General features: G+C 44.7%; 1 protein-coding gene across 5 annotated transcripts in view; it reads right to left on the bottom strand.

Moving 5' to 3' along the window:
• Positions 1–4,017: 4,017 nt before the first annotated feature.
• Positions 4,018–12,831, bottom strand: part of LOC134983555 (zinc finger protein 585A-like) — a 226,628-nt gene continuing 217,814 nt past the window's right edge. For all 5 annotated transcript variants that reach the window (XM_063949202.1, XM_063949203.1, XM_063949204.1 and 2 more), the window contains one exon: positions 4,018–8,194. In XM_063949202.1, coding sequence (XP_063805272.1) covers positions 4,626–8,194 — 3,569 coding nt within the window. In that variant the 3' untranslated portion in view covers positions 4,018–4,625. The remainder of the gene's footprint in view (positions 8,195–12,831) is intronic.

The raw sequence follows: 12,831 nt of genomic DNA, 5'->3' as shown, positions 1-12,831 counted from the left end.
TCTTCTCTCCTCTATGTGACGGTGTGTTTCCAGTGTGTACCATTCTTCCTTCTCTCCTCTATGTGACTGTGTGTTTCCTGTGTGTACCATCCTTCCTTCTCTCCTCTATGTGACAGTGTTTCCTGTGTGTACCATCCTTCCTTCTGTCCTCTATGTGACTGTGTTTCCTGTGTGTACCATCCTTCCTTCTCTCCTCTATGTGACAATGTGTTCCTGTGTGTACCATCCTTCCTTCTCTCCGCTATGTGACAGTGTATTTCCTGTGTGTACCGTCCTTCCTTCTCTCCTCTATGTGACAGTGTTTCCTGTGTGTACCATCCTTCCTTCTCTCCTCTATGTGACATTGTGTTTCCTGTGTGTACCGTCCTTCTTTCTCTCCTCTATGTGAGTGTGTTTGTTGTGTGTACCGTTCCTCCTTCTCTCCTCTATGTGAGTGTTTCCTGTGTGTACCATACTTCCGTCTCTTCTCTATGTGACAGTGTGTTTCCTGTGTACCATCCTTCTCTCCTCTGTGTGAGTGTGTTTCCTGTGTGTACCATCCTTCCTTCTCTCCTCTGTGACAGTGTTTCCTGTGTGTACCATCCTTCTCTCCTCTATGTGACAGTGTTTCCTGTGAGTACCATTCTTCCTTCTCTCCTCTGTGTGACAGTGTGTTTCCTGTGTGTACCAACCTTCCATCTCTCCTCTTTGTGACAGTGTGCTTCCTGTGTGTACCGTCCTTCCTTCTCTCCTCTATGTGACGGTGTGTTTCCTGTGTGTACCATCCTTCCTTCTCTCCTCTATGTGACAGTGTTTCCTGTGTGTACCATCCTTCCTTCTCTCCTCTATGTGACAGTGTGTTTCCTGTGTGTACCGTCCCTCCTTCTCTCCTCTGTGTGATAGTGTGTTTCCTGTGTGTACCATCCTTCCTTCTCTCCTCTATGTGTTTCCTGTGTGTACCATCCTTCCTTCTCTCCTGTTTCCTGTGTACCATCCTTTCTTCTCTCCTCTGCGAGTGTGTTTCCTGTGTGTATCATCCTTCCTTCTCTCCTCTATGTGACAGTGTCTTTCCTGTGTGTACCGTCCTTCCTTCTCTCCTCTATGTGACAGTGTGTTCCTGTGTGTACCATCCTTCCTTCTCTCCTCTATGTGAGTGTGTTTTCTGTGTGTACCATTCTTCTCTCCTCTATGTGACGGTGTGTTTCCAGTGTGTACCATCCTTCCTTCTCTCCTCTATGTGACAATGTGTTCCTGTGTGTACCATCCTTCCTTCTCTCCGCTATGTGACATTGTGTTTCCTGTGTGTACCGTCCTTCTTTCTCTCCTCTATGTGACAGTGTGTTTGTTGTGTGTACCGTTCCTCCTTCTCTCCTCTATGTGAGTGTTTCCTGTGTGTACCATCCTTCCTTCTCTCCTCTGTGAGTGTTTCCTGTGTGTACCATTCTTCCTTCTTTCCTCTATGTGACAGTGTTTCCTGTGTGTACCATTTCTCTCTCTCTTCTCTCCTCTATGTGACAGTGTGTTTCCAGTGTGTACCATCCTTCCTTCTCTCCTCTATGTGACAGTGTTTTCACTGTGTGTACCATCCTTCTCTCCTCTGTGACGGTGTGTTTCCTGTGTGTACCATTCTTCTTTCTCTCCTTTATGTGACAGTGTGTTTCCTGTGTGTACCGTCCTTCTCTCCTCTATGTGAGTGTTTCCTGTGTGTACCATCCTTCCTTCTCTCCTCTGTTTCCTGTGTGTACCATCCTTCCTTCTCTGCTCTGTGACAGTGTTTACTGTGTGTACCATTCTTCCTTCTCTCCTCTGTGACGGTGTTTCCTGTGTGTACCGTCCTTCTCTCCTCTATGTGACGGTGTATTTCCTGTGTGTACCGTTCTTCCTTCTCTCCTCTATGTGACAGTGTGTTTCCTGTGTGTACCATCCTTCCTTCTCTACTCTGTGTGTTTCCTGTGTGTACCATCATTCCTTCTCTCCTCTGCGAGTCTTTCCTTTGTGTACCATCCTTCCTTCTCTCCTCTATGTGAGTGCTTCCTGTGTGTACCATCCTTCCTTCTCTCCTCTGTGTGTTTCCTGTGTGTACCATCCTTCCTTCTCTCCTCTGCGAGTCTTGCCTGTGTGTACCATCCTTCCTTCTCTCCTCTATGTGACAGTGTTTTTCCTGTGTGTACCGTCCATCTTTCTCTCCTCTATGTGACAGTGTGTTTCCTGTGTACCGTCCTTCCTTGTCCTCTATGTGACAGTGTGTTCCTGTGTGTACCATCCTTCCTTCTCTCCTCTATGTGTTTCCTGTGTGTACCATTCTTCTCTCCTCTATGTGACAGTGTTTCCAGTGTGTACCATTCTTCCTTCTCTCCTCTATGTGACTGTGTGTACCATCCTTCCTTCTCTATGTGACAGTGTGTTTCCTGTGTTTATCATCCTTCCTTCTCTCCTCTGTGACAGTGTTTCCTGTGTGTTTCCTTCTCTCCTCTGTGACAGTGTTTCCTGTGTGTACCATCCTTCTTTCTCTCCTCTATGTGACAGTGTTTCCTGTGTGTACCATCCTTCTCTCCTCTATGTGACAGTGTGTTTCCTGTGAGTACCATTCTTCCTTCTCTCCTCTGTGTGACAGTGTTTCCTGTGAGTACCATTCTTCCTTCTCTCCTCTGTGTGACAGTGTGTTTCCTGTGTGTACCATCCTTCCTTCTCTCCTCTATGACAGTGTGTTTTGTGTGTGTACCGTCCTTCCTTCTCTCCTCTGTGACAGTGTTTCCTGTGTACCATCCTTCTTTCTCTCCTCTATGTGACAGTGTTTCCTGTGTGTACCATCCTTCTCTCCTCTATGTGACAGTGTGTTTCCTGTGAGTACCATTCTTCCTTCTCTCCTCTGTGTGACAGTGTTTCCTGTGAGTACCGTCCTTCCTTCTGTCCTCTATGTGACAGTGTATCCTGTGTGTACCGTTCCTCCTTCTCTCCTCTATGTGACAGTGTGTTTCCTGTGTACCATCCTTCCTTCTCTCCTCTATGTGACGGTGTGTTTCCTGTGTGTACCATCCTTCCCTCCTCTATGTGACAGTGTGTTTCCTGTGTGTACCGTCCTTCCTTCTCTCCTCTATGTGACAGTGTGTTTCCTGTGTGTACCATCCTTCTCTCCTGTGTGACAGTGTGTTTGCTGTGTGTACCATCCTTCCTTCTCTCCTCTGTGACAGTGTGTTTCCTGTGTGTACCATCCTTCTCTCCTCTATGTGACAGTGTTTCCTGTGAGTACCATTCTTCCTTCTCTCCTCTGTGTGAGTGTGTTTCCTGTGTGTACCAACCTTCCTTCTCTCCTCTTTGTGACAGTGTGCTTCCTGTGTACCATCCTTCTCTCCTGTGTGTGTGTTTCCTGTGTGTACCGTCCTTCCTTCTCTCCCCTATGTGAGTGTGTTCCCTGTGTGTAGCATCCTTCCTTCTCTCCTCTATGTGAGTGTGTTTCGTGTGTAGCATCCTTCCTTCTCTCCTCTATGTGAGAGCGTGTTCCCTGTGTGTACCGTCCTTCCTTCTCTCCTCTATGTGACAGTGTTTCCTGTGTGTACCGTCCTTCCTTATCTCCTCTATGTGACAGTGTGTTCCCTGTGTGTACCATCCTTCCTTCTCTCTAGCTACTGCTTTGGGCTTGCTACTAAAACTGAAGTGCCTGAGCATGGGGTATGAAAGTAGAGGAGCCCAGTGCATCCTGGGAGGCTGTTTGGTGCTAGTCCTGGTCTCCACCAGCATCATACCCAAGGTTAACCCTGTGGATCCCATGGACCTCAAAGAAAAAGTTAATAAAGGTAAGTTATACCATAACCCTTTGCTTTCATTATCAATACTTCTGCTATACAACTTCCAGCAATACATCCTCAGCTACGGTCTCCGATCCAAATCACAGTTCCGGACAAGATGGAAGACACAAGGTAGATACATTTAATGCCAGTTTTAACCTATACATTTTGAATTATTTACATTTTTAAAGATTATTTTTTACTTAGTTTCTTCAAACTGTTCTTATTGAAACTTCTTTCATGAAAACAAATAAATGTAAAGAAAATTTCACCGAACAGAAAAAAACACACATTGAAATGACAATATAATGCAGTGTCCAGGAATCATTGCAAAAAAGACAAATAATAAAACTTAATGAACATAAATACAGGAAGATAGAAAACTTTGGGGAACATTTATACAAAAAAAAAAGGGCAGGGGAGTGGAGTTTTTCATTTTTATGTAGGTTTCAAGCAAATTTCTTGAGTTGCCAGATGAATTTATTTAGATAATCCACCAACTAAAGTCTCTTGGTTTTATGGCTTAAATTTTTCTCTTCTCTCGTAATTCTGATTTTCTTATTTTTCCTTTTTTTAGTTACAAAATTTGCTTCTTATGAACAAAAAAAGAATATAACATATTGCCATGATAGCCTTCAAAGATATTATAATGAAACATTATACCTGGCTCACTAGTAAAACATTTCCCACATGTAGAACAAGATTATGGCTAGTCTCTGTTCTAGATAATTACAGGTAACCTGTGATGTATAACATGCTGTGACTGTTCTTTTTCCATTGAATAAGTCTCGCTGCTTCCGAATAAGGCTTTTATCCAACACGTGTAAAACATTTCCCACGTTCAAAACAGAAATACAGGTTCTATCCAGTGTGAAACTTCTTCTGATGGTTTAGAAAGGCTGATTTCCTAACAAAACATTTCCCACAATCAGAGCAATAATAAGGGATCTCTCCAGTATGGAGCTTCTGATGCTTCTTCAGACCCCATTTACTGAATAAACATTTCCCGCACTCAGAACAGGAATATGGTTTCTCTTCTTTATGGAGCCCTTGATGCTTCTTCAGACTTGAGCTACATTTATAACATTTCCCACACTCAGGGCAGGAGAACAGCTTCTCTCCTCTGTGGGTTTTCTGATGCTTTATAAGGTCTGATGAACTGATAAATTTTTTCTCACATTCAGAGCAAGAATATGGTTTCTCTCCTGTGTGAATTCTCTGATGTACTATAAGATATACATCACTTCTAAAACATTTCCCGCACTGAGGGCAAGGATACGGTCTCTCTCCTGTTGCAGGTCTCTGATGCTTTTTGATAACGGATTTACTGGTAAAACACTTCCCACTTTCAGAAGAATGTGAGTTCTCTCTGTGAGTTTTCTGATGCTTTATAAGATCTGATGAACTGATAAATCGTTTCCCACATTCAGAGCAATAAAATGGTTTCTCTCCTGTGTGAATTCTCTGATGTACTATGAGATAAGCATTACTTCTAAAATTCTTCCCGCACTCAGAGCAAGGATACGGTTTCTCTCCTGTGTGCAGCCTCCGATGTGCTATAAAGCCAGATTTAGTGGTAAAACATTTCCCACATTCAGAGCAGGAATAGGGTCTATGTCCTGTAGGAGGTATCTGATGCTTTTTGATAACTGGTTTACTGGTAAAACACTTCCCACTTTCAGTAAGAGTTGAGCTCTTTACTGTGTGGAATTTCTTATGCTTCAACAAATCTGATGTACTGATAAATCTTTTCTCACATTGAAGGCAAGAAAATGGTTTCACTCCTGTGTGGATTCTCTGATGCTCAGCAAAGTATGATTTATTCCTAAAACACTTTCCACATTCAGAGCAAGAATATGGTCTCTCTCCTGTGTGACTTATCTGATGGTTTATCAGACTTGATTTAGTTGTTAAACATTTCCCACATTCAGAGCAGGAATATGGTCTCTCTCCTGTGTGACATCTCAGATGCTTCTGCAAGGCTGGTTTAGTGGTAAAACGTTTCCCACACTCAGAGCAGGAATATGGTCTCTCTCCTGTGTGGGTTTTCTGATGCTTTATAAGATCTGATGAACTGATAAATCTTTTCACACATACACTGCAAGAATATGGTTTCTCTCCTGTGTGAATTCTCTGATGTACTATAAGATATACATTACTTCTAAAACTTTTCCCGCACTCAGAGCAGGAATACGGTCTATGGCCTGTAGGTCTATGATGCTTTTTGATAACCGATTTACTGGTAAAACCCTTCCCACTTTCAGAAGAATTTGAGTTCTCTCCTGTGTGGGTTTTCTGATGCTTTATCAAATCTGATGTACTAATAAAACTTTTACCACATTCACTGCAAGAATATGGTTTCTCTCCTGTGTGAATTCTCTGATGTACTATAAGATAAGCATTACTTCTAAAGCATTTCCCACACTCAGAGCAAGGATACTGTCTCTCTTCTGTGTGCAGCCTCTGATGTGTTATCAGGCCAGATTTAGTGGGAAAACATTTCCCACACTCAGAGCAGGAATACGGTCTCTCTCCTGTATGCAAACTCTGATGTGTTATCAGACCAGATTTAGTGGTAAAACATTTCCCACACTCAGAGCAGGAATACGGTTTTTCTCCTGTATGCACACTCTGATGTGTCATCAGACCCGATTTTGTAGCAAAACCTTTCCCACACTCTGAGCAAGGAAATGGTCTCTCTCCTGTATGCATACTTTGATGCTTTATCAGACCAGCTTTAGTGGTTAAAGATTTCCCACACTCAGAGCAACAATATGGTTTTTGTCCTGTATGAAGACTCTGATGCGTTATCATACTATATTTAGTGGTAAAACATTTCCCACACTCAGAGCAGGAATACGGTTTTATGCCTGTATGAAGACTCTGATGCGTTATCATACTATATTTAGTGGTAAAACATTTCCCACAGATAGAGCAGGAATATGGCTTCTTTCCACTGTGTGTTTTCTGATGCTTTATCAAATCTGACGTACTGATAAATCTTTTCCCACATTCACTGCAAGAATATGGTTTCTCTCCTGTGTGAATTCTCTGATGTACTATAAGATAAGCATTACTTCTAAAACATTTCCCGCACTGAGTGCAAGAATATGGTCTCACTCCTGTATTAGGTTTCTGATGCAGAACTATGTTTCCTATCATTTTGTAACATTTAACACATTCAGAGCATGAACAAGATTGGTCTCCAAAGAGATGAATCTGTTTTCTCTTCTGGTTTCTAATACCGCTCCACTGCTCATTAAAATATATTTCACCATTGGAAGGTCCTGGTTCCACCATAATATGAGATGTATATTGTGTATGATCTGTGGGTGTATAAATGACAGGGTCTGTGAGGGTTCCTTCATCAAACGAGACTAGTTCCTCCTTAATACGAGTAACTGTATACTGTATATGATCTGTGGATGTATAAATGTCACTATCTGTGAGGGTTCCTCCATCACATGAGACTGGTTCCTCCTTAATAGGAGTAACTGTATACTGTATATGATCTGTGGGTGTATAAATGTCAGTGTCTGTGAGGGTTCCTCCATCACATGAGACTGGTTCCTCCTTAATAGGAGTAACTGTATACTGTATATGATCTGTGGGTGTATAAATGTCAGTGTCTGTGAGGGTTCCTCCATCACATGAGACTGGTTCCTCCTTAATAGGAGTAACTGTATACTGTATATGATCTGTGGGTGTATAAATGTCAGTGTCTGTGAGGGTTCCTCCATCACATGAGACTGGGTCCTCCTTAATATGAGTAGCTATATACTGTGTATGATCTGTAGGTGTATAGATGTCACTGTCTGCAAGGATTCCTCCATCACATGAGACTGGTTCCTCCTTAATACAAGTAGCTGTATACTGTGTATGATCTGTGGGTGTATAAATGTCACTGTCTGTGAGGGTCCCTCCATCACATGAGACTGGTTCCTCCTTAATATAAGTAGATGAATAGTGTGTATGATCTGTGGGTTTAGAAATGTCAGTGTCTGGAAGGGTTCCTCCATCACATGAGACTGGTTCCTCCTTAATATAAGTAGATGAATAGTGTGTATGATCTGTAGGTGTATAAATGTCACTGTCTGTAAGGGTTCCTCCATCATATGAGACTGGTTCCTCCTTAATATAAGTAGATGTATGGTGCGTATGATCTCTAGGTGTAGAAATGTCTGTGAGGGTTACTCCATCAGTTAAGACCGGTTCCTCCATAATATGAGTAGATGTATCCGGTGTAAGATCTGTGGACATATACATTTCGACGTCCGTGAGGGTTCGTCCATCACATGAGACTGGTTCCTCTGTAATATGAGATGTATCCGGTGTAAGCTCTGTGGACATATAAATTTCGGCATCTGTGAAGCTTCCTCCATTACATGAGAATGATTCCTCCATAATATGAGACGGATCTTTAGATTGTTCTGTAGGGAAAGATGTAGAGGTTAGCGTTATAAAACGTAATGGTCATTTTCACACCACAGCAGCCATATTCAATGGGTTAATTCCTCAACAGATGAGTAGAGACAGGTGGTTGATAAACGGCATAGTGTGCTCTTTCCTCTCTTAGTTGAGTGAGGTAGTGCGTAAGTACTGTATGTATTGTTGTGTTTATGACTCTGTGGGCTATACTTCTAGATAGGCTCCTCTGAGAATGACGGGTCTCTTACTGGATAAGTGCTATATCTAAAAAGCACAGGCTGCAAATCTTTATATTCTAGTAGAGGGAGAGAAAAGGCTATGGGGTGTATTCAATACCTGTCGGGTCCTTTCCGACAGAAAGGACCCGACAGGTGAGTATTCAATGTGGCGGCCAAATCAGACTGTCGGATTTGGCCGCACCCGACAAATGTCAGTGAGCTGCTGAGCGCCGGTCCGTGGCAATACTTAGCGGTCCCCACCCCCCGGCCGCCTAACGCGTCTCATCTTCCCAGTTACAACAATGACAATCCTACCTTAAAAAAAGTTGGATTAACATTGTCGGAACCAAGGCCAAAACCTGTCTGATTTGGCCGCGGAACACGTGGATCCGCGGCTAATCCCACATTCCACATGTTTTCAGACAAATCGGGAATTCCCGGCTTGTCGGAAAAAAACAGCAAGTATTGAATAGGTCGGAACCCCTTCCAACCGTACCAGTCGGAAGCTGCCGTATTTCCGACAAGACGGCAGCTTCCAACACTGAATACACCCCTTATTATGTGATGCAAGTGCATTCTCACCTAGAACTAGATCTCCCACAGTGGTTGCCAGACTACCGCTGTGCCGCGACCATGGATAACAGATTCACACTTGCTTTGGATTAATTTGGTATAGTGTTCCTGCCTGGTAGAAACCTGAAGACAATGATTAAAATTATCACTGGGGCCAGCCATGTAATTTACGGCAAAACTGGCGGAACAGCAATTTCCATTGAAGTGATCGGCCAGGATACAGGCAGTATAACAGACTTTTCATTCATTCACAATAAAGTTCTCGCTATCACTATCATTTAGGGGTCCTGTGAGCAGCGGGATCTCAAAATATGAAATGGATGTTCATGACCCAGGACCAATGGGTCCAAAAAATCCTCAATCCAGGGTACAACATACAATTCCATTAAGAGTCAGAGGACCAAAGGACTTTCGGGACTTTCTGATTGAGTCAGACACGTTGCCAATATTTAAATACAGTGCTATTTTTGTAGGAAACAGGTTTAAGAACTGTGGGAGGGGCAGATGTGAGCAGTAATGTGGGTGGAGCTATGAAAGGGGTGGGGCATCAATTGGTGCAAAAACTTTATATTTAAACACATAATGCCCCCGGCAGTGCCGTATATACACGATGCCCCAGTAGCACCAGTTACACACTGCCCACCGGCAGCGCCGGTTACACACTGCCTCCCCCGGTAGCTCCAGTTACACACTGCCTTCCCGGTAATTCCAGTTACACACTGCCCCCCCCCAATAGAGGCGGTTACACACTGCCCCCCGGTAGCACCAGTTACACACTGCCCACCGGTAGCACCAGTTACACACTGCCCACCGGTAGCTCCAGTTACACACTGCCCATCGGTAGCTCCAGTTACACACTGCCCACCGGTAGCTCCAGTTACACACTGCCTCCCCTGGTAGCTCCAGTTACACACTGCCTCCCCTGGTAGCTCCAGTTACACACTGCCTCCCCCGGTAACTCCAGTTACACACTGCCTTCCCGGTAATTCCAGTTACACACTGCCCCCCCAATAGAGGCAGTTACACACTGCCCCCCGGTAGCACCAGTTACACCCTGCCCACCGGTAGCTCCAGTTACACACTGCCGCCCCTGGTAGCTCCAGTTACACACTGCCCACCGGTAGCTCCAGTTACACACTGCCCACCGGTAGCTCCAGTTACACACTGCCCACCGGTAGCTCCAGTTACACACTGTCTCCCCTGGTAGCTCCAGTTACACACTGCCTCCCCTGGTAGCTCCAGTTACACACTGCCTCCCCCGGTAACTCCAGTTACACACTGCCTTCCCGGTAATTCCAGTTACACACTGCCCCCCCAATAGAGGCAGTTACACACTGCCCCCCGGTAGCACCAGTTACACCCTGCCCACCGGTAGCTCCAGTTACACACTGCCGCCCCTGGTAGCTCCAGTTACACACTGCCGCCCCGGTAACTCCAGTTACACACTGCCCCATCCCCCCCCCCCCAAATAGAGCCGGTTACACACTTCCCCTCCGGTAGCACCAGTTACACACTGCTCACAGGTAGCTCCAGTTACACTGTCCCCCGGCAGCGCCCTCCCAGGTAGCTCATTACACACTGACCCCCGGTAGCTCCAGTTACACACTGCCTCCCCCGGTAGCTCCAGTTACACACTGCCTCCCCCGGTAGCTCCAGTTACACACTGCCGCCCCGGTAACTCCAGTTACACACTAGGTGGCTGAATGCAACACTCCTCCTTCAGTAATGATGGATGGGAGCATTTCTGGTATCTTTTTCCTTTACTCCACATCAACCACATCCAAATATGCATAAGGAACAATAGCTCTAGTACAGGGCTGGCCAAACCAGTCCTCGAGATCTACCAACAGTACACATTTTCCAGACCCCCTGGCTGGTGCACAGGTGTAGTCATTACTAATTAAGATGTGCTGCATTCATTCCTAACTGACAATTCTACAGATCTCCAGGAGGCCTGGAAAACATGAACTGTTGGTAGATCTCGAGGACCGGTTTGGCCAGCCCTGCTCTAGTACAACACTATAAAAACATGTAAAGAGTTTAATGGTTACAAAATCACTCACAGGAAACAAAAATCCTGGGGCGAGACCACAGATGGCTTGTCTACCAGAGAGACAGTTTTTTTTACATTTCTTTATATTATTTAAGCCTTTAAATTAATTTAATAAACATCTCTGTAAAATTGCTTTTAGAAAAGATAAAAAGTTTTCTCTCAACTTAAAAGTACAAGGGGGAAATTTACTAAAGGTCGACTTTGGTAATTTTGCCCTTTTTTTTTTAAGAAAAGGTGCGATTTTGCGAATTCACTAAGGATTAATAATTTGCATGGAAGTCACATGTCAAATGCACCTTTGGACTCCAAATCGTGTCAAATCACCATCAGTACAAACATCGTCAAAATAACATTGGTTATTGGTGGAAGTTGCACATTTACTAAGAATTGTCTTGGCAAATCCGCATAAATTTGCACCAAAATCGCATAAAATTTGCACTTCAATGCTCAAAATCGATGCACTGGTTGAGCATCTTGACATCAAAAGCCCCACCATCACACCTCAATGCACCACTCCCAAAAAGCAACATGTGAAAGCCATTTTATTTATGGGCACTCTCTTTCTGCAGGTTCTGGAGTGGCCTGGTAGCAGACAGTTATTTGATGCATGCTGCACCAGCTGACTGATAGGGCCCGGGAGCAAGAAACAGAGCAGAGGAACAGCATGTAGCCCTAGCTTCGTCCGTGGGCGGTTGAATTTAAATGCACTCTCTGAGAGTGAGGTCATACAGACGTTCCATCTCAATCGCATCAAGTTAATGTACCTTTATGACCTCATCAAAACTCAGCTTGAGCCAGACACTGCATGGTGATGAGCATTATCAGGCCTACACAAACTACTGGCAGTGACAGGAAGGGTGGTAGGGATGTACCAAGCTGCCTTCTCACCATACCTAGGCCAAGTCATCCACCCTCTCAAGACCACCCTCTCCAGAACCTACATAGACAAGTCACAATATTATGACCACAGTAACCGCCACGTGCATCATTAACAGCAGCTAGATGGGCTGAGATGTTGTGTTAGACACATCTGGTGGCCCCCAGGTTCATTTTCATGGTGAGCTGCTCCACTGTAGCGTCGGATGGCCCTCACCCATCTTCATAGCAGACACTCACCTCACACATCAACAGCACGTGGTGCTCCGCAGTCTCCATTTGTCCAGTCATGATACACCTTCAACAAAGCAGCACGCAAACAGTTCACAAACTGCGCTGTCAGAAATACCGCCACCTGTGGCCTGAAAGCCGATAATTATCCCTTTTTGCAACTCTGATAAATCGCCCCTTTTACCCATGACTGCGAGTGATGTGTGTAGACGCCTATCGCACACCTTATATACCCACCAAGCCAGCGCACAACACGTGACGTACTTCATGGGCTTCATGCTGCTGAGATCAAATTACTCCACCGTGTACAGTATCTGCTTCCCTAGCAAGCATGCCAAAAGTGATGGGTGCTACAGACTGCATGCACCTAGAACTGAGACCACCTAGGGCAAGAGCCCGTGTTCCTTAACTGCCACCATACCTATTCCACGATGTGGTTTGTGATGCAAACCAAAGAATCATGAGCATTGTGGTCGGCTAGCCTGGTTCATGCCATGGTTCCTTTATTCTCAGTCACCCCTGTGTGCTATGGCCCTCATTCCGAGTTGTTCGCTCGCAAGGCGAATGTAGCAGAGTTACACACGCTAAGCCGCCGCCTACTGGGAGTGAATCTTAGCTTCTTAAAATTGCGACCGACGTACGCGCAATATTGCGATTACAAACGAGTTAGCAGTTTCAGAGTAGCTCC

The sequence above is a fragment of the Pseudophryne corroboree genome (genome assembly GCF_028390025.1).
Source record: "Pseudophryne corroboree isolate aPseCor3 chromosome 3 unlocalized genomic scaffold, aPseCor3.hap2 SUPER_3_unloc_18, whole genome shotgun sequence".
In the NCBI taxonomy this organism is placed as follows: Eukaryota; Metazoa; Chordata; class Amphibia; order Anura; family Myobatrachidae; genus Pseudophryne; species Pseudophryne corroboree.
Note: the sequence above shows the minus strand (reverse complement) of the source record. Positions and strands in the feature narration are given on the sequence as shown.